Below are 22,910 nucleotides of genomic sequence, written 5' to 3'. Positions count from 1 at the left end.
TAAAGAGCCTCTGATACCATCAATTAAGATAGCCAAAACGAGGGCAAATGGAGTGACTAAAGTAAAAATGGGGATCAGGGGTCATTACAGAAACTCTTTGCAATCAGTAGTTCATGTCAAAGACAGCAAGTCCATGTCATAGACAGCTGAAGTACTACAGCTGCAGCGCGGAGAGAGGAAAGGACAGCTAAGTGAGGTAGGCAGAGGAGGTATAATGAAGTGAGTTGTTGATCAACTGGGTTGAGAGCAGAGGAAAAAGAAGTCAAGGATAATTCCCTGCCTTCTGATTTGAGAAGGTATTTGTCTCCATGCTGTCATTCTGTATGCTTTCAACGTTGGATTTATGATCTCTGAGACTGGTCACTGCGGCTTTGCCACCTTCCCTTTGTCCCAAGGAATGGTCCAGGTGCTATTGATTCTGAAGGTAAAAATCCAAGGCTCTGAAAGGTGGTGATGAGATGGAAATAGCCTTCAGCGACCACCAGCAGCAATCCTTTACATAATGCTCAGTTTAATTCTACACACAATTCAGTTAATCTAACATACAATGATTGGGGACCTCAGTTGTAGAAGGCACTATGGAAAACAAAAGTAAAGTGCAACAGAAGGTTTCTTCAGGGTTATTTAGATAATGGAGGCAGGAAAGCTGTATTGTAAAACAAAGGTTTTAAGTCAGTTAGAGATGCAAATCTGATTTCTGTGTACTTTTGTGACCTTGGGGAATTGATATTATTGAGTCTTACCCCAATAAAATTCATAGACAATACTGTCCATCTCACCTCTGAATATTAATGAGATAATATATGTAAAATACCTACCAGTACCATGCTTAACTTTTTATATCCCCACCCTTGTTGAATACTCAAAGACTTCCTGCCTACAAATAGAATCCTTAACACCAATGGCTATTTGTCTCTACTTGTCCCCCTGCCCCCATGCTGTCTACCATTGGAAAAATGAAGCTTCTAAAAACAAAAAAGGTTGATATTATATCAGAGATTGCTTACAATCTAATATTCACCTTTCCTTTTGTCCTCATTACTAGGTCTCTAATCTTGCTGGTGGTAGCAAACTATCAGACTAGAAAACATTTTCCCAGTCTCCTTTGTCACCAAGGGGTTCATGTGACACAATTTGTCTATGTCTAATAAAAACACTGTTAGAGATTTCTGGGAATTTTCTAGACACAGGTACTTTTATTCTCTTTTTGCTGTTTTCTACCTTTTAATTTCCTGGAATGTGGATGTAATAGCTAAAGCTGCAATAGCTATCTTGCAAGGATGAGAAAAGAAGTCATAGAACTTGATCTTAGCACCCCTGAGCTCCTGAGCCAATTCTTCAGCCACCTTCTGCCAGACTTCTCACCATATGGAAAAAATAAGTCCTGAAATTAAAGCACTGCCTTTCAAATCTCTGAAACTCTCAGCTGAGTAGAATTCCTAACTGATTTAAAACCTTTCACCCTACTTTGACATGATTTGCAAGGCATCAACCATAATTTTCTTCAAATTTAAAACGACACACTTATTGTCTAGTACATATCAGACACTATGTACATAAGCATAAATAAATTTTATATATTAGCTCATTTAATACAATAACCTGTAAGATAAATAGCATCATTTCCCATTTTGCAGCAAATGGATAAAGATCTGAGAGGCTAAGTGCTTTGTCAAAAGCAACATATAAGGTGAGGTCAAGCTCCAAGTATATCTGATGATAAAGTTTGTATTTTTGCAGCTATCTATAGTATGGTATTGCAAGGGTTCTATGAGTTTGCTACTGTGAAGAACTATTAATACTAAAATAAAAACTACCTTTAATTTAATTAGTTACTTTTCCTCCATCCTCTATACTGAAGCCTAAAATCCAAGTGGTACACTGTCTAGAAAGTATAGCTACATCATTAGAAGAAAAAGTGTATGTAGAAGGAGACCCCGAAGTAATTGATATGGCAAACAGCGAGAGTTGCAGCTGCCTGGCATACTTCCCACAGGAAAACAGCTGGATCAGGTTGATGACCTGGAAAGTAAACTGCTTTCACCTGCATCAAGCAGTCAACAAATACACTGAAGAAAACACATTAAACTGGAGATCAGTGTGTGAGCCAATTGGTAGACTTCACTCAGGCATGGGAGGTTAAGGTGTGTCATACATAGTCTCAAAGTAAAAACTTATACACACGTTTTTCTCTCATATGATTTTTTTAAAAGAGCGGAGCAAAAGAAAATTATAATTGCGGGGTATGTATATATTACTTATAATCTATTAAAATAAAGAGTTCAAATACAAATTTATTTTACATAACTATTTCAAAAAATTCATATGTGCATGTTTTAACCCTTTCCTCTACAAAATGAATCTCAAGTAGCTAGCAAGATTCACAGTAAATTTAAAAATTATGTCCAGGAAAAATAAAGAACAAGATCACCAGGTAAAAGAAAAATAAAGTATGCAAATACATATTCCATCAGGTCCTAAATGATTAATTGTAAATTGAGGTCTGAGTTTCCTCCTAGCCAAAGAAAAATTTAAAAAATGCTAAGATACAAAATTCACTATGACTGTGAAGAAAAGAGACTATTACTACTTCAGGAAAAATTAAACATTTTCAGTTAGTACAAAAGCAATAAGAAATCAGAAGACCTGAGTGGGACCTTGCAAAGGGGAAATTATGGAATGTGGGAGACTATGTCTCTGTAAGACTTCCACGATAAAAGTCAGAGAGTATTCCACACAACAGTTTCTCACAGTTACTCAAACTGAAAAACACTTTGGGGAGGGCAATCTGTGAAGGACCAAGGCAATGTGGTATACATATACAGCTATCTGATGGGCTAGCTCGAGCTAGTAATAAATCCCAGAATATCTTGAAGGACCAATAAACTGGCTGCTCCTCCAACTATTCTCTGACAGTCACCAACATAAGTAATGAGGTTATACAACTCCTTTGCTGACTCTTGTCAGATAAGAAGTTCTGAGAAAGTTTTCCTGGGCTTGTCTTATTATGTAAATGGTACTTCAGTCCACTGTCACTGTACTCATGTGTAGATCATGTGCCAGCCTTTTTCTCTCTTTTCAAGTGGCACAAAAAAGTACGGAAAATGCAGGTTGCTATTACTTAAAAAAATATGACTTTTAGCTTTTACATTAGGAGGTTCTAGTACATGTATATGTCTATTATATAACTGCTTTTAGAGAAAGCTTATGAGTTTACACTCATGATTTTGTAACTAATTTAAAAGATGATGTGTGAAAGACATGTTCCTGAGAATATGAAAGCCCAAAAGCAGACATTAAATAGGGTATGGATAAAAATTCGCCTCAATTATTGAACAGGTAGGAAGAACACAGAAAACCTGCCACACAGTAAGGAATGGGGCCTGCTAGGTCTGGAAAGAAATGTAAGACCTAAGTAAATATAGCAGAGATTAATTCAAGTATATTTTTTTGTGTGTGTATTCATTCAGTTCTATGAATCTTCAGTAAGGTTCAAAATGAAACATCCAGATAATGTCAACTAGACCAAGTACATACCTGCATGCTACTTCTGCATTACCTGAAGATTCAGATGGAATTTATCCTTCAAGAAGAAATATCTAGTTGTGTGAAGCCATCACAAACATGGTTGTACTTTAAACTCTCTATATAGTCTCTAGAAGTTAAGACTGTAATATGAACCAAAGCAGGACAGAATAAGAACCATTTGCTACTAATTAAACAACGGAGGATTAGAAAAAGGATGGCTGTGGGAAATAGGGAACAGTTGTTCTCCCAACATGGACCTCTCACCCTGCTGATTTTGTGGCTTTTAAACCTACAAAAGTGGATGTGTAACCGATGTGATTCTGCAATCTGTATTTGGGGTAAAAATGGGAGTTCATAACCCACTTGAATCTAATGTATGAAATATGATATGTCAAGAGCTTTGTAATGTTTTGAACAACCATTAAAAAAAAACTACAAAAGTGAAAACTAGCAATAATAACAGTAAGGCGACTACCAAAATACAAACAGAATACTGAATAAGTTTTTTTTAATAATAACTTCTAAATTGGAGACAGAAAACTATATTCAGCAAGAAAAAAAAACCTAGTATTTTCACATTTTGGTTCCTTCTTTTAAACATATATTTAACACATATATTGGATCTACTGCAGCTCCATGCAATGCAGTAACAAGGTTTCAGTTCTTTGATTCTAATGGCAGTCAATACAATCAATCAACAGATAAAGTAGGTTAAATTATATAACTAACAAACAAAGATTGCTAAAGATAAATAAATAACCACTGTGGTCATTTGAAGCTACATAGCTTCATCAAGCAGAGCTACAAAAGCAGCAGGTTAGCAGGTTTCTGGCAGGGAATAATTGGTGCTGAGCAACAGACTGTGTACATGAGCAGAAACATTGCATAAAACTCATATTAATGCCTTACCCACACCATATGTGCATTTTGGATGGAAATAGGGGCAGCTCTCATACACCTCACATGGTCTGGTCTACTGGCTACGATGAATGAACATTATGTTTCAGTGTGCTAGTTAAACTCAATGGAAGCCAGAAGAATCAGAATTATGACCTTTTGATTATAATTTTTTTCTCTGGAAAAACTGAAATTAGGAAACAGATGCACTGGTAACAAAAATGTTTAAATTTGAAATTATGGAAAACACCTTTAAAAACTTGATAAGCAGACCTTATTTTAATTAATCCTGGCAGTGTTTCAGGCAAAATAATCTATGCTAATCTGATGTTCACATGTAAAAGTCAAGAGTTGGTAGACATAAACAAATAATAATGAGTGACTATTTTAATTGTTCTTTACCAGCAGCTGAATGTATCATTCCCCCAATTCGGACTTTGTTAGTGAAAGCAAGGATCAATCATCGAAGTGATTTTTGCAGTCTGACAATTTACCTACAAGAATTGTTGGGACTGTTCCTTTCTAACAAGCATAAAGCATGATTAATCAATGCCTAAAACCTCCTTATTATACAGCAACTCCCTGTTTCTCCAGCTCCCCACCCAACTGAAGTGGTAGTAAAAAGAGGGGTTTGGAGGCTCAGGGGTATAGCACTTGCCTAGTATGTATGAGGTCCTAGGTTCAGATCCCCAGAACCACCCCCAAAAGATCATTATTTGGCAAAACTTCAGTTCCCTTTCCAAGAGGTAAACAGCTATGACTTCTGGAGAGAAAAAAATCTCAGACATGGCATCTAATCCACTTACTTCACAGACTAAGAACTGAATTTGAAGAGAAGTTTAGGACTCTTCCTAAATGATACATTTAATCAGCAAAGGAGTCCAGCAAAAGTATACTTTTAATCTATTATATGACCCAGCAATTTAGATGAAAATAAAGGATGGAGAAATGTATTCTACAAAATCATCTTCCCAAAAGATATCTTGATCTTGCATAAGAGAATAAACACATCACAGAATAAAACTTCTGTTTAAATGACAATGCAATAACCTAAGTGTGGTCCAATGGGTAAAGAAATCAGAAATGTGAATGGGTTTTGTATTAGGAGAAAAAAAGATCATGGCATTTCTCTGATAAAGTTATATTCTTAAATGCAATTATTATAAAGGTAAATTCTTCAAAGTAAGATTCTCAGAATCATATATGTATAAAGAAAAGAGTGAGATTTTTAGACAAATATATTTTCAAATCAGTAGTCTACAAATTTGGGATGGGAAAAATTGCCTTTAAAAAAAGTTGCACTGACAATAACATTGGAGTTGATTAATGAGAAAGTTTGGATCAGGCTATTTTCCAATAAGACACGAAGAATAACCTCCAAATCACCTCACTCTTCTCTCTGCTGGGAAGTCCCTGGGTGACAGGGCACAGATGTTTTGACAAAATGTGATCAGATGTGATGCTCTGTGATCAACTAATTAAGAGATCTTAACCCTAAATGAGCCAGGCCAGAAAAGTGCCAAAATCATGTCCTTAAAGATCATCTCAATCCACTGTTTGATTATCACACAAATAGTTCTTCTATGAAACAACAACTGTATTTGAGTGAACAGATTGTTTTCTCATAACCAACATCATTATTTACAGGCCAAGATACAGGGCTGGGGTTATAGCTCAGTGGTAGAGTGCATGCCCGGCATGTGTGAGGCACTGGGTTTGATCCTCAGTATCACATAAAATAAATAAATATTAAATAAAGGTATTGTGTCCATCTATAACTAAAAAAATAAAAATAAAAATTTGAAAAAGCCAAGATACATTCATTACACTGGAAAGAATGATTTAACCTATATACCTATTCTCTCAATTATACCTACTCTTAATATTTTTAGGTATTATATCATCATTTTTCTTCAGTTTTTTTACAAAGTAGCAGTCATAATGCATATAATTTTGTATATCATATTGTTAGCTGAAATTATGAAACCAAATATCTGTTGTTGAAAGCACATCATCAGTGTCATTTGTGAAAACTGAAAAACATTCCCCTGAGTGAATATGCCATCTTTTTTGTACATAAAAATTGTGGATTTAAAAAATTATTTTCTTAGAATAGAATCCTATAAGTAGAATTACTGTCAAATCATATTAATATCTTCTTAGCTCTTAATACTTATTGCCAAAATGCTTTCCAAAAATGGCTGTACCAATTTACACTGCCTTCAATATCCATATCAGTATATCTGTATTCAGACTATGAACAGTCTTGTGAGAATACGCAACTTTCAAATAATCTTTGTACCCTCCAAAACTTTGAATTTATATGCTTATATACATATAATACTAAAAAATTCTTAAAAATAAAACTCCTGGCACCCAGTGGCTGAACATTTACTACATGTGAAACTATTCTTGAGACCTGCCCCCTTCATTTTACCTTTCAGGGCCTCTAATACACATTTTTCCTATACACCCAGTCCCAATTCTTTCCCATATAACAGAACCCAGTATTTAATGGGCTAATTTTATTCCCCTTTTTAAGAAGTGGTAACCAAAGTCTACATCATATGGAATTCACAAAGCTCAAGGATATTTTCTTTATTTTAGTAACAATCTGAAATAAAAACAACAAGGAAATTAGTCTCTACAGTCTGAAGGCTCCCACAGCTCTGTGAAAAGACATAAGGGACATATGAAAACACGCCAGAAGTAAAACCAATAGGTTTCATTATTATGTGTACCCATATCTTTTCAAAAAAGTCAACTTTTAGGCTGGGGAAGGGCGATAGTAGAATAAGCGAAGCTATTGACAAAGGGGTACAAAGTTTCAGTTACACAGGACAAGGCTTTAGTGGCTGAATTATAACTATGATGAATAATAATGCATTGTATACTTCAGAATTGCTAAAATAATGTTTTTTAAGGTTTTCAAACAAAAATGATAAGCATGTGAGTTGAGATTTGCAATTAGCCTGATTTAATTATTCCAAATTGTAGACATATATCAAAACATCACATTATACTACATTGATATATACCATTAGTACTTTCAAGTTAAAGTAAAAGTTTTTAAATAATCAAAATAACAACACAACTTCTGTTCCCTAAATTACTGAACTATAAAGTCTACATGTAACTTAACTATTAATAAATAAGCTTCCATACCTACCTAGTTAAAAAGAACTCAATTTTTTTGTTTACAATTGAATTAGAGAGTGGCCATTGTGGGCTAGACTTAGTAGTGTACTTGAAATAACCTGGACAAATAGGAAAGTCCCCCAGGGACTCTAATATCATGCACTTACTGATTTTAGCAAAGTGATTTTTGTTACTGCTATAACCTTAATTATGAGTTTTGCAACCATCATCTATTAAATTTTCTGTACAAACTGGCCATTAGGTTGTGTTGGGTCTTCATTAAAAAATTAGGCATACTTTATATTAAATATGCAATAAACTACTTTGGTTAACAGAAGTTGGAGGGATATTAGTGCCAACGTTTACAGCTATAAATAATTTTGTGTCTTCTGTCAGTATAACCACAGGAGTATCTCAATACCACCAGCTGATAATAATCTTTATAAATCCTACTTTGCAGCTATGCCATCTGTTAGTTATTATTTTATATGTGTCTCCATATGCATATGTGAATTAGTTATCACTCAAGATAAATACACAAATGGAATTATGATTTTGTGGGGAGTCTTTATTGGCTTGTTTTTATATTTGATTAGCTTTAGACCCATAAGTAAATAAAAATATTCCTCAGTCTTGGAGAGTAAAAATAACTGCAAATTTTAGAAATAGTTTTTGTGATTACAAATCTAAGAAGTTTAAGTTCAATTAACATATAATATAAAATATTTGCTAAAACTAGGTTAAAATATATAGTCACCCAAACTGGATACAGTTATATTAAAAGTTGAAATTTACATATTCACAAGTTCCCAAATATACCTACAAAGCCAAAAAGAACAAGTTTCCCAGTTAGTTGGTAGCTAATATGGCTCCAGTTTTCACAATATAAAATACTTTCCAGGACTGAAAAATAGAATAGTGTGACTATTTGCTTGCTTGTAACATTTATTCTCTTAAGAAATGAGTCACAATGGCAAAAAAATCAAAACCAGTTCCCTTCTGAGTCTGAGAGTTTATCCCCTTGAGCTGTAAGTAACAGGCTCCTAAAAACTACAGAAGGCAGTAAGTAGTAACAAGGTCATTACAACTCACTATCAAAATTTACCCAGAAGGCCAACAAGAAACAAAGAAAGAACATAAGGATGTGGATAATCCTCTAATTGGATAATTAATTCCAATTATAACTCTTCCCCCAAGTACTAGAGTCTAATGACTTTAATTTTAATAAAGCCCAAACATGGGTTTGTTGGAGTTCATCCTGTACATATCAGAAGTATAGTGAACTCTGTTAAACGTTGCTTCTAAAACACAGATTAACACATAACTTGAGAAAAATTATGTTTTGATGACTATATAGTTCAATGATGTTTTAAGTTACCATATTTCAGATGATAATATCTTAGGATCATACATAGAGAACTATAAGGTAGAAATAGTATTAATTAATTTAAGTCATCATTAAGCAAAATTCTAAACTACTTTAGAAAGTGAAATGAAAAAGAGACAAATCTTTTAAGAATTTTGGGGAATTACAATTTTCTGGAATGAATGATATATTAATTTCACAAAGGACAAAATCCTAGTAATTACTTAAAACAAACATAAATGCTTCTTTTCATAGATGGTCTTTTGTATACATTTATTAAAATATCGCAAAATCCAACTCTGTAAAAATTAACATGATGCCCAAACCAGATCTCTCTTTCCAAATTTTATTCTGCCTAGATTTTAGATTTTCCATCATTTTGAAAGATGTACTTAAATTGGGAACACAGTTTTTAAATACATGGGCTATAAAGAATCAGAAAAAATATCACAGACTACTTAAGAAATATTTTAACTGCCATTAAAACTACATTGTAAAATAGTCCAAGTTACTTTCATTTTACTTTTAAACCTTTATGAACTGTCATTGAAATTTATGTAAAGCAGTTTCATAATATGATTTGCCTCTATTTCCAAAATGTTCTTAATAAAGGACTCCATTTCCAAGGAACTTATTTTAATCATATAAAAATTAATCATAAGTAATTAGAAAAAATATTCATGATTCAAAGCTCATTGATGGCCTTTCTTGACTCCCCCTAATGCTATTTCTTCCTTTATTGAAAGCTCATAGCTATCTTTGTAGTTAAGGAATTCAAAGAATTTATTTTATTCTACTTTACATTCTAGTGACATTGAACTTTCTACTTTTCCACTAATAGAACAAGAACTCTTGCATCTCTTAGAGTCATTGAGTTTTACACATGTCCATACCCTCCCCATCTCCATATCTAATTTGAATCCTGGAAAATGATAGGCAATGTATGTGTTCAACAACAACAAAAATTTGGGTGTACCAAAAGCCAATTTCTTCAAAGGTCCCTAAGAAAAATGAGTTATATTTTGGCAATCACAAACGTTCATTTTTAAGCTTTATGCAACCCCTACCAATTTATCTATATTCTCATTATAAATAATATTTCTACTTTCTTGTATAGTCCTTAAAAATTAAAATACTGAGAACCATTCTGCTAGTACAGTAATTGTAGTTATTTCTAATACTTTTGTGTGTATATTTCTAATACTAACTGAAATCATTGAACTCTTCCTTGCTAATGTAGTAAGAGTGCCAAAAATAAGATTTTTTTTTTTTATGGGTAACTCCTAAGAAGTTTAAGAAAAAACATTTTTTACACTGAGAAAAGATGTAACTCTTGTGTTCATAATGTAAAGTTGAAAACAGAATTTAACAAAGAGTTTTACTCCTAAGAGGATCTCTTATTTACCCATTTATTCATCTAGAAATCATTGACAGGGCATTTACGCCTTGCCACATGTCTAGCAGTATGAGAGCTGCTGAGGCCATAAAGCTAATTAAGATGTAGTTCCCACCTTCCAGAAACTCACACTAAAGTCAAATCTTAAAAGACAACATAAGTGTAAGAAGACAATGAGATTGTCCCTGGTTGGAGGAACAGAAAAAAGGGTTCCCAAAGGAAGGGACAGAGTTTGAAGCTTAAGCTTTACTCTGCAGATTTCAAGGTTTTTTTGTTTCTGAGTGCAGAAGTAACAAAACATGCTGCTCTTTTTGTAAGAAAGACATTTGGGAAAGAAACTGATCATTTCATAACAGTCCAGTGAACAGATGAGGACCTAGTTGTGGTAGGAAAAACCAGATCTGGAAGATATTTGGTAGGTAGTATCAAAAAAACTTGATAGATTGATAAGGAGGTGAAAAGAATGAATCAAATGACATTTAGGCCTTTGACAGATGGACGAAAACATTAAATGAGACCTACATCATCAGTTAACAAGTACTTACCGAGTACTTTCTATATAGGTACCAGACTCTAGCTATACAAAGTCTGTTTTCATTCTAGTCAGGGAGGCAGATAGTAGACAAATGAATAATCTACAAGAGTAATAAATGTGATGGAAAAACAAAGTTATATAATAGTATCAGGGGAAGGACATAGCCGAGGTAGTCATGAAAAGTTACACCTGAATGATAAGGAAAGAGCCAAGTAATGTTCTGGTAGAAAGTGGGAGGGTGGCTAGCAAACACAAGGTTGAGATGAGGAAGAGCTTATCATCATCAAGGGTCAGGAAGGCAGGTGGTAGATGAGGATGGGGACTAGGGATATGGAGAGAAATGAAATTGGAGAGAGCATGGAGCTCTTTGTAGCCCACTGCAAAGTGCTGAGTGTGTATTCTCTGTCCAGTGAGTAGTCAGCAGATTTGAAGCCAAGAAATGATGTGATCTGGCTGATAATTCTCTCTGCTACACGAAGAATGGGCTTAAGAGGGAAGAGTCCTAGTAAAAGTGGTGGTTTAGACTAACAATGACAACACTGAGAAGCAGTCAGATTCCAGACAGATGACAAGACTTGCTGATGGACTAGATTCGGAGTGTGAGGGAAAGAAGGGAGCCACAGGGGTTTCAGTTCTAAACCAATAATATATGGTGGTGATATTAAATAGAAGTGATGGAAACCTGGAGAAAGAGAAGCTTCAGAGTGGTGGGGCCAGGAATCATGATCAGGTAATGGCTAAACTGTTAAGAAACTTCCAAGTAAAATGTATACAGTTGGATATATGGTCTAGAACTCAGGTGAGAGGTCTAAGCAGAGGTACACTTTGGGAATCATGAGACTCTACACAGAATTTAAAGCCTCAAGATTGGATTAAGCTCATTTTGACTGAAACAAGGTGTGGAGGTGAAGGTGGGGATGAGGGAAAGAATGTGCAACAATATTTTTGTTTTGCATTTTTGAAGGAATGGAATAAAGAATCCCATTTTTTGGAAGTTTAAGATCAAATTAAATATCATCAGGCTTTTTTTTGTGACAAAACATACATAGCCTCTAAAAGTACTTTTCATTATTGTACTCTTGCACTGTGATTTAACACTGTGACCTCCTTTATAGTGTACTTGTTTCTAGTCTGCTGTATCAGTGAGCTCTCTGACAACAAACACTGCCCTCACACTGCCCAGAAGCTACTTGGAAGGCACTTTTGAAATATCAAATACAGCACAAATATATACATCCAGACTTAATCATTAACAATTGATTGTATTAATGGAAAGTCTAGGAGGCAGCTAGTTTCAAACTTCTAAGGATTATAATCTTGAAAATTCCTTTCAAAAGAATTAATCTTGAAATTCTATTAGTGAGCAAGCTTTGAAAAATAACTGAGTTTTGCAGATCTGAATGTTTCTATCCTCCCCCAAATTCATAGGTTGAATATGAATCCTCCAGGTGACAGTATCCAGAGGTATGGCCTTTGGGAGGTGTTAGATGATGAAAATGAAGTCCTCATGAGTGGGATTAGTTTCCTTTTAAGGGACTGAAGAGACTAGAATTCTCCTAAATATTTTTTCTTAAACTTCTTAGAAGTTACCCATAAAAAATCTTATTTTTGGCACTCTTAGTACATTAGCAAGGAAGAGTTCAATGATTTCAGTTAGTATTAGAAATATATACACTGTGATTCATAATTACAATTACTGTACTAGCAGAATGGTTCTCAGTATTTTAATTTTTAAGGAATATACAAGAAATGTAAAATATTATTTATAATGAGAATATAGATAAATTGGTAGGGGTTGCATAAAGCTTAAAAGTGAACGTTTGTGGTTGCCAAAATATAACTCATTTTTCTTAGGGCCCTTTGGAGAAATTGGCTTTTGGTACACCAAAGTTTTTTTTGTTGTTGTTGCTGTTAGGACCCACGAGAAGGAAAGAACTGAAAACCAAAAGGCTGGCCCTCATCAGATACCAAATTTGCCACCACTCTGATCTTGGCCTTTCCAGACTTCAGAACTTTAGGAAATAAGTTTCTGTTGTTTATAAACTACCTGGTATATGGTATTTTCTTATAGTAGTCTGAATAAGAGTAAGACACTAAGCAATTAAACTCAAGTAATCATTGATGATTTCTGAACCATCTGGATGGTTGTTTCTGAAATCCCAAACACATTTCCTGTCAAAGATGCTACTCATGCCCAGTGTGGTAACACACGCATGTAATCCCAGAAGCTTGGGAGGTTGAGGCAGGAGGATTGTTAGTTCAAAGCCAACCTCAACAACTTAGCGAGGTACTGAGCAATTCAGTGACACCCTGACTCTAAATAAAATAGAAAAAAAAGGTGGGGGGATGGGGTTGGGAATAAGGATCAATGATTAAACATGGTATTAAAAAAAAAGATGCTATTTATGGTCAGCACTTACTAAATGTTTGAATAAATGAAATAGATCAAGTTGCTTCAATATATAAGCTGGACATTTTCTTTGTCCTAGATCTGTTTCTTTCATCACTAAGTACTCAGCTCCTTGCACAGTGACTTAGGTACAGTCAGTGCTTAATAAATATGTGTTGTATGCATGAATAAAAGAAAAGAACAGTTTTATGGAAAAGATGATTCTTTTTTCCTCTTCATAAATTTACTTCCCATATCATGTCTAAATAAGTTTTCCTTATTAAAAACATTTTCTCACTGTGAAAAATATAAATATAAAAATACAAATCTCTCTTAAAATACAGGTTACTTCCTAGTTATAACTCATGCAACAAGTCTTTTTGGCTGCTTACTCTGTTATGCATTGGGGACACCATGATGGGCCACTCAGGCCAGGTTCCTGACCTCACTCTGGCTGTATGTAGCAATAACCTCCCTCACTACAAACAGAATGTAAGCAGAGGTGTGTCAGGTAAAGAGTTTCAAAATTCATGGCTCTCCCTTCTGCCCTAATACTTAACATTCCCCTAAGTCTTAAAAATGATTCTTTCAGTGGTTAAATAACGTTAATTTATTTCTACATAGTACTCAAAATTATCTCAACTATATTTCCAAGTACCCTCAAGGAGCAAATAGCTTTCTCATGTGAAAAGAACGAATACCCTAGCTTTTTTTTTTTTTTTTTTTTAAAGAGAGAGTGAGAGAGGGAGAGAGAGAGAGAAAGAATTTTAATACTTATTTTTTAGTTATCGGCGGACACAACGTCTTTGTTTGTATGTGGTGCTGAGGATCCAACCGGGGCTGCACGCATGCCAGGCGAGCGCGCTACCGCTTGAGCCACATCCCCAGCCCCTACCCTAGCTTTTTTATAGAACATTGTCAAAGAGTGTACTTCACTGCTGGAAATGGTAAGGTAATGTAGTTCTGAATAGGTTATTTTCAAACCTTTCTCTGTAGGTTCATATACTGTCTATTTATCCAAAATATTAGAGAATAACCACTCAGTTAAAAATAGTTCAGATATTTTAACTTAAAAACTCTATTCCCCTTTTCGTTTTAACAGAAAGTTTCCATTCCTAGCACTGAGAAAAGCTTAGCTGTTGGGAACTCCCTCCCTCCCTATACTGATATCTTCTGACTTTCAGCAGATCACCTGTTTCTTGGTATCTAAGCACCTGTTTGTATATCGAGAGCTAATGTTACTCTTTATCCTCAGAGGAATATGTAATCATAGTGACTTGTTCAGTTTCACCCCAAAAGGACTCTTACTGTGTTTCACTTACCTCCAAAGGTTGGCTGCCTTCCACTTCTGAAGCTTTACCCCTTGGTTCATTTGTTGTATCTCCTATGAAATAAAAAGGACAGAAACTTCACCATACTATTAAGGCCAAATTGTCTTCTACTTACTCAAATTTTTTTTCATTATTCTGTTTCACATAATGAAAACAACCACTATTTCCTTTGTTACAAATTAAATGAGTTAATTCTGAAGAACAGTAGTTTTATACAGGTCTCATAAGTCATCCATGAATATATATACACACTACCTACACCAGAGATGTATCCTGCTTTATAGGTATATGCTAGAAAAATCAAATGAATTCTATTTTTTAATCAAGTCATAGTTCAAATAAACAAAGAAAGCTTGACTTAAAAAAAGGCAAATCATTTTAAAACAGCATTTTTATCATATGAGTAACTGTCCTCCAAATTAATTTTTCATAAGGTTTACTCTTTTTCTATTTTTTTTAAAGAGAGAGAGAGAGAGAGAATTTTTTTTTTAATATTCATTTTCTAGTTTTCGGCGGACACAACATCTTTGTATGTGGTGCTGAGGATCGAACCCGGGCTGCACGCATGCCAGGTGAGTGCGTTACCACTTGAGCCACATCCCCAGCCCAACTCTTTTTCTATTTTTATTATTATTTTTTTAGTTGTAGATGAACACAACACCTTAATTTAATTTATTTATTTATATGTGGTGCTGAGGACTGAACCCAGTGGCCTACACACGCTAGGCAAACACTCTACCACTGAGCCACAACCCTAGCCCATAAGGTTTACTCATTGAGTGTTTGTGCTTTTGTGGACCTGCCTTGGAGTAGATATTGTACTTTTCTATGTAATAATTAACCAAATGCCAGATAATCATTACCACAGGAAAGAACAATGAACAAATGCATAAATTAGTCTTCAGTTAATACTTCAATTTCTAAGGTTGGTACCTGAGTGGGTTATATTACTAAATGAACTAGGTTACTAAGCTGCCTGGAAGGACATAGAACAGATATAAATATAGTTGGGCAAGTATAAGCATGATTAACTTATTAATTACCTGCTTTAATTTATTAATTATTGCTAATGGTGATGATTAATACATGATAGGTAGACAACAAATTAGCCTACTTTTTGAAGCATAATCAGAAGCTAAATTAGCAAATTGTAAACTGTTCTTCCCCCCCAAATTAAGCCATCCTAGGAATGTCCCCAACAGGGACAATAAGCAAATTCATGGATGATGGCATGGCTGACACTACAGGTTAGGAATGTGTTACCATACAAGGTCACAAGTCTTGATTGAAGATAAAGCATGAAAATCTTTGGGGAGCTTAGCTTTTCCTTATGAAACAGGAAAGTTTAGTTTATCAATGACTGTAAGAAAGAAGGAGCCTCATGAAAATTTCAAAGGATTAAATAAAACCCTGTTAAATTCTAAATCATGAAGCAAGAACTAAAATTACTTAAGATATTTTAACTCCCCACAGTGTTTACAATCTAAACATGTCAGTGCACATTCCTGAGGATCAGCTTTGTTCTCAGTTGTATGCAATGTTATTGTTAGGCAGGGCCCAGCACATAACAGAAGTTCAATAAGTATTAATTGAATAAATTAGTGAATTTATTTTTATGGTTTCTTGCCTATAAACCTGTGACAAAAGACTTCCTGGTAGTGAACAAAAACTGTATTGGAGCAGTAATGTCTTTCTTCTAAAACTCTGTGAAACTTAAAAGGAAAATTTAATAAATACCACTCTGATATATTGCTACTAATTCAATTGCTACTAGAATTCATAATTGTGATATAATTGTTAAATTTTAAAATCAGTTAAAAATGAAAAACACATTAAAAAGCATTAGGGATTTTTGAATTATGTCTATAGATAATAAAGTTTATTGTTGTTAAGTGAAATTTTTAATCAATCTACTCTTGTGACTTAGGATATTAAACAACTATTTTGATTGATTTTTGAGAAGGTTACTGGGGATTGAACTCAGGGGCACATGACAATAGTCACATCCCCAGTCCTATTTTGTATTTTATTTAAAGACAAGGTCTCAATGAGTTACTTAGTGCCTGCTTTTGCTGAGGATAGCTTTGAACTCAAAATCCTCCTGCCTCAGCCTTCTGAGCCACTGGGATTACAGGCGTGCACCACCACACCTGGATATTTTGATTGATTTTAAGTGACTTTACATTGACCACTTATTGGCACAACAAGAAAAGACTTATTTTTAGAATTCCCCTTTTGTCTGAAAATTAGGGATTCAATAACCAACATTCAATTGTTAGTGGAAAAATGAATGCACAAGGAGTTTATTTTCCTTAGTTGTGCACATGAGACCAATATAACATGAGCAGCCAAGGTAATACAGATCTCTATATAATGAGGTCAAGGTGGAGTTTAATAATGCACATGCAAAAAAAAAAAACCCCACATATGTGTACGTATGTATGAGAAAATATGCATAACCCACTATGAAAAGTCATTAACTCTAAGAAAGATCATTTATCTTTAAAAATGATTACTACTCCACCCATAGCCACACAAACATTGTAATCAACTGAAACCATTGAGAACAAATCTATTTAGTTTGCCATTTTCTGAGGTGTGTATCTACACAAGTTTCTCCATTCTCCCTACTGCTTGAAAAACCAGAAAGGTTATCAGCTAGTGTTTTTGACATCACATAACACATCTGCCTGGAAGCAATTGCAGAATCACTATTTACTGAAATGCCATGTCTGGCGATGACTCAGATAGGACAATAACTGATTACAAGGAAAACTGCCATCTGCAACTTTATTTCTCTACAAACAAAGACACAAGATGAAGGCTAAAGAAACAACAAAGGAAATAATAGGTTGCAATTAAATATAATTTTTGAAAGTTATTTCTATTATTTTATAATGGTAAAAATTAATTTACTGTCTATATATTATATAATCCACATAAAGGCTAGATACTTCAACAATAAACAAAAATGGAGGTGAGAAATGTGAAATAAGATATTATCATTTTCAAATATCAGTTAATTTTCACTTCTATGCTGAATAGATTCAAAATTTTCATTTATAAGTCAGTCATTTAAAAAGAACAAAACCTGTGGCATTTTTTTTGCAGCATGTTAATGCTCACAAAGCCTTTTTTTAAAAAATATTTTTATTAGTTGTTGATGGATCTTTATTGTATTTATTTATTTATATGTGGTACTGAGGATCAAACCCAGCACCTCACATGTGCTAGGCAAGTGCTCTACCACTGAGCCACAAACCTCAGCCCCTCACAAAGCCTTTTTAAAAAACATTAAACTTGAATTGAGGGGACCCTGTTGCGCCAGTTCCCGCTGTTTCTGTCCCAGAACCGGGTGAAAACTGTGTATGAGGGATTCATTTCGGCTCAGTATGATGATTACAAACCTTAGTGGTTTAAAATTACAAACACTAATCATCTCTGTTTTAGTGGATCATGAATTTGGGATCGATTTAATTGGTAAATCTTGATTGAGTCTGTCACGAACTTGCAAAAAAGTTGTTTGCCAAGATGATGACTTTGATTATTCAAAGGTTGAATATTTTGAGGAATTGCTTCCAAGATTATTCATACATACAACTAGTGGCTTGAGTCTTCTGCTTTTGACAGGGAGCCTCATGTTTGCATCATTAAAACTGCATAATATTGCTTGACTGTCATCACAGCATAGCAGCTAGCATCGCAGAGTGAGTGATAAAAGAACAAGAAGAAAGTTGCACATTAGGCAGAGGGGCAGAGGCACCGCCTGCGCCTGCGCCTGCAAGGTAGGCAGACCTGCGACCACCAACAGAACAGGCGCAGCAGCCTGCAAAGGGGCAGAGCCGCCCCCCGCGCCTGCAAGGTAGGTGAACCTGCCACCCACCGGCAGAACAAGTCCAGAAACCCGCGGAGGGGCAGAGCCTCTGCTGCGCCTGCAAGGTACGCGGACCTGTGACGGAGCTGCAGAACAGGCCCAGCAGCCTGCGGAGGAGCAGAGCTGCCGCCCGCACCTGCAAGGTAGGCAGACCTGCCACCCACCAGCAGAACAGGCCCAGCAACCCGCGGAGGAGCAGAGCCGCTGCCCGCGCCTGCAAGTTAGGTGGAACTGCAACCCACCAGCAGAACAGGCCCAGAAGCCAGCCAGCTTGGTAGACACATCTCCCCAGTTGGGGGAGGGGCAGAGCCGCCGCCTGCGCCTGCAAGGTAGGAAGACCTGCAACTGACAGACAGAACAGGCCCAGCAGCCCACTGAGGGGCAGAGCCACCGCCTGCGCCTGTTAGGTAGGCGGACCTGCAACGGACCTGCAGAACAGGCCCAGTGGCCTGCCTGCGTGGTAGGCACATTGCCCCAATTGGAGGAGGGGCAGAGCCGCCGCCTGCGCCTGGGAGGGAGACTATGCAACTATATAAGAGCAATATAAATATATAGGGGGAAAATTCAATAACACAACAGTTTCACCAAGCAGAAAGAAACGTGAGCAGTATGAAAAGACAAGGAAAGAAAGGACCACAAGCAATGCAGGTCAACTCAACTTTAGAAGAAGTAATATCTGCAGCAGATGGAATGTCAGATAAAGAATTCAGGATATACATGCTTCAGATGATCTGGAGTCTCAAGGAAGACATTAGACAGCAAAATCAGACAATGAAAGATCACTTTGACAATGAATTGCATAAACAAATCCAAGAAGCAAAAGATCAACTATACAGGGAGATAGAGGTTATAAAAAACAAACAAACAGAAATCCTAGAAATGCAGGAAGCAATAAACTAACTTAAAAACTCAATTGAGAATACTACTAGCAGAGTAGAACACTTAGAAGATAGAACATCAGACAATGAAGACAAAGTATTTCAACTTGAAAAGAACATAGACAGCTCAGCAAGACTGTTAAGAAACCATGAGCAGAACATCCAAGAAATATGGGATAACATAAAGAGACCAAACTTAAGAGTCATTGGGATACAGGAAGGTATAGAGGTCCAAACCAAAGGAATGAGCAATCTGTTCAATGAAATAATACGAGAAAACTTCCCAGACTTGAAGAATGAGACAGAATCCCAAATCCTAGAAGCCTACAGGACACCGAATGTGCAAAATCATAAGAGATCCACACCTAGACACATTATAATGAAGATGCCCAACATACAGAATAAGGAGAGAATTTTAAAAGCTACAAGAGAAAGGAAGCAGATTAAATTTAGGGGTAAACCAATCAGGATAACAACTGATCTTTCAACACAGACTCTGAAAGCTAGAAGATCCTGGAACAACATATTTCAAACGCTGAAAGAAAATGGGTTCCAACCAAGAATTGTGTATCCAGTGAAATTAAGCTTCAGGATGGAAGATGAAATTAAAACCTTTCACGATAAACAAAAGTTAAAAGAATTTTCAGCTAGAAAACCATCTCTTCAAAACATCCTCAGCAAAACATTACAGGAAGAGGAAATGGAAAATAACAATGAAAACCAACAGTGGGAGGTAGTACAGTAAAGGGGGAAAAATAATCAAAGAGGAAAAACAAACCATGTTAAGTAACATAAATAAACAAATATGGCTGGAAGAACAATCCAGATCTCAATAATAACCCTAAATGTTAATGGCTTAAACTCACCAATTAAGAGACACAGGCTAGTAGAATGGATCACAAAAAAAGACCCAACAATATGCTGCCTACAGGAGACGCATTTGATAGGAAAAGACATACATAGACTGAAGGTGAAAGGTTGGGAAAAATCATATCACTCATATGGACTTCGGAAACAAGCAGGAGTATCCATACTCGTATCAAATAAAATAGATTTCAAGCCAAAGTTAATCAAAAGGGATAAAGAGGGACACTATATACTGCTCAAGGGAACCATACACCAACAAGACATAACAATCATAAATATATATGCCCCAAACAATGGTGCAGATATGTTCATCAAACAAACTCTGCTCAAGTTCAAGAGTCTAATAGACCACCATACAATAATCATGGGAGACATCAACACACCTCTCTCACCACTGGACAGATCTTCCAAACAAATTTGAATAAAGAAACTATAGAACTCAATAACACAATTAATAACCTAGACTTAATTGACATATATAGAATATACCACCCAACATCAAGCAGCACATGGTTCCATCTCAAAAATAGATCATATATTATGTCACAGGGCAACTCTTAGACAGTATAAAGGAGTAGAGATAATACCATGCATCTTATCTAATCATAATGGAATGAAACTGAAAATCAACGATAAAAGAAGGAAGGAAAAATCTTGCATCACTGGGAGAATGAACAATAGGTTACTGAATGATCAATGGGTTATAGAAGACATCAAGGAGGAAATTAAAAAATTCTTAGAGATAAATGAAAACACAGACACAACATATCGGAATCTATGGGACACATTGAAAGCAGTTCTAAGAGGAAAATTCATTGCTTGGAGTTCATTCCTTAAAAAAAAGAAAAAAACAACAAATAAATGACCTCATACTTCATCTCAAAATCCTAGAAAATGAAGAGCAGAACAACAGCAAGAAATAATTAAAATCAGAGCTGAAATTAATGAAATCGAAACAAAAGAAAGAATTGAAAAAATTGACAAAACTAAAAGTTGGTTCTTTGAAAAAAATAAATAAGATCGACAGACCCTTAGCCATGCTAACGAAGAGAAGAAGAGAGAGAACTCAAATTACTAGCATACAGGATGAAAAAGGCAATATAACAACAGACACTTCAGAAATACAGAAGATAATCAGAAATTATTTTGAATCCTTATACTCCAATAAAATAGAAGATAGAGGAGGCATCGATAAATTTCTTAAGTCATATGATCTGACAGAATGAGTCAGGAGGATATAGACAACCTAAACAGACCAATATCAATTGAAGAAATAGAAGAAACCATCAAAAGACTACCAACTAAGAAAAGCCCAGGACCGGATGGGTATACAGCAGAGTTTTACAAAACCTTTAAAGAGGAACTAATACCAATACTTTTCAAACTATTTCAGGAAATAGAAAAAGAGGGAGAACTTCCAAATTCATTCTACGAGGCCAACATCACCCTGATTCCTAAACCAGATAAAGGCACTTCAAAGAAAGAAAACTACAGACCAATATCTCTAATGAACCTAGATGCAAAAATCTTCAATAAAATTCTGGCGAATTGGATACAAAAACATACCCCAAAAAATTGTGCACCATAATCAGGTAGGATTCATCCCTGGGATGCAAGGCTGGTTCACTATATGAAAATCAATAAATGTTATTCACCACATCAATAGGCTTAAAAATAAGAATCATATGATCATCTCAATAGATGCGGAAAAAGCATTCGACAAAGTACAGCATCCCTTTATGTTCAAAACTCTAGAAAAACTAGGGATAACAGGAACATACCTCAATATTGTAAAAGCAATCTATGCTAAGCCTCAGGTTAGCATCATTCTGAATGGAGAAAAATTGAAGGCATTCCCTCTAAAATCTGGAACAAGACAGGGATGCCCTATCTCACCACTTCTGTTCAACATAGTTCTTGAAACACTGGCCAGAGCAATTAGACAGACGAAAGAAATTAAAGGCATAAAAATAGGAAAAGAAGAACTTAAATTATCACTATTTGCAGATAACATGATTCTATGCCTAGCAGACCCAAAAGGGTCTACAAAGAAACTATTAGAGCTAATAAATGAATTCAGCAAAGTGGCAGGCTATAAAATCAACACGCATAAATCAAAGGCATTCCTGTATATCAGCGACAAATCCTCTGAAATGGAAATGTGGACAACCACTCCATTCACAATATCCTCAAAAAAAATAAAATAAAATAAAATAATTGGGAATCAACCTAACAAAAGAGGTGAAAGACTTATACAATGAAAACTACAGAACCCTAAAGAGAGAAATAGAAGAAGATCTTAGAAGATGGAAAAATATACCCTGTTCATGGATAGGCAGAACTAACATCATCAAAATGGCAATATTACCAAAAGTTCTCTATAGGTTTAATGCAATGCCAATCAAAATCCCAACGGCATTTCTTGTAGAAATAGAGAAAGCAATCATGAAATTCATATGGAAAAATAAAAGACCCAGAATAGCAAAAAAAACTCTAAGCAGGAAGTGTGAATCAGGTGGTATAGCGATACCAGACCTCAAACTATGCTACAGAGCAATAGTAACAAAAACAGCATGGTACTGGTACCAAAACAGGTGGGTGGACCAATGGTACAGAATAGAGGACACAGAAACCGATCCACAAAACTACAACTATCTTATATTTGATAAAGGGGCTAAAAGCATGAAATGGAGGAAGGATAGCATCTTCAA

The 22,910-nt window shown here is 35.4% G+C and overlaps 1 protein-coding gene across 3 annotated transcripts in view; it reads right to left on the bottom strand.

Moving 5' to 3' along the window:
• Nucleotides 1–22,910, bottom strand: part of Umad1 (UBAP1-MVB12-associated (UMA) domain containing 1) — a 236,490-nt gene that overhangs the window by 38,966 nt on the left and 174,614 nt on the right. For all 3 annotated transcript variants that reach the window (XM_076861541.1, XM_076861534.1, XM_076861547.1), the window contains one exon: nt 14,572–14,633. In XM_076861541.1, the coding sequence (XP_076717656.1) occupies nt 14,572–14,633 (62 nt within the window). The remainder of the gene's footprint in view (nt 1–14,571; nt 14,634–22,910) is intronic.

The sequence above is a fragment of the Callospermophilus lateralis genome, chromosome 1 (genome assembly GCF_048772815.1).
Source record: "Callospermophilus lateralis isolate mCalLat2 chromosome 1, mCalLat2.hap1, whole genome shotgun sequence".
In the NCBI taxonomy this organism is placed as follows: Eukaryota; Metazoa; Chordata; class Mammalia; order Rodentia; family Sciuridae; genus Callospermophilus; species Callospermophilus lateralis.
Note: the sequence above shows the minus strand (reverse complement) of the source record. Positions and strands in the feature narration are given on the sequence as shown.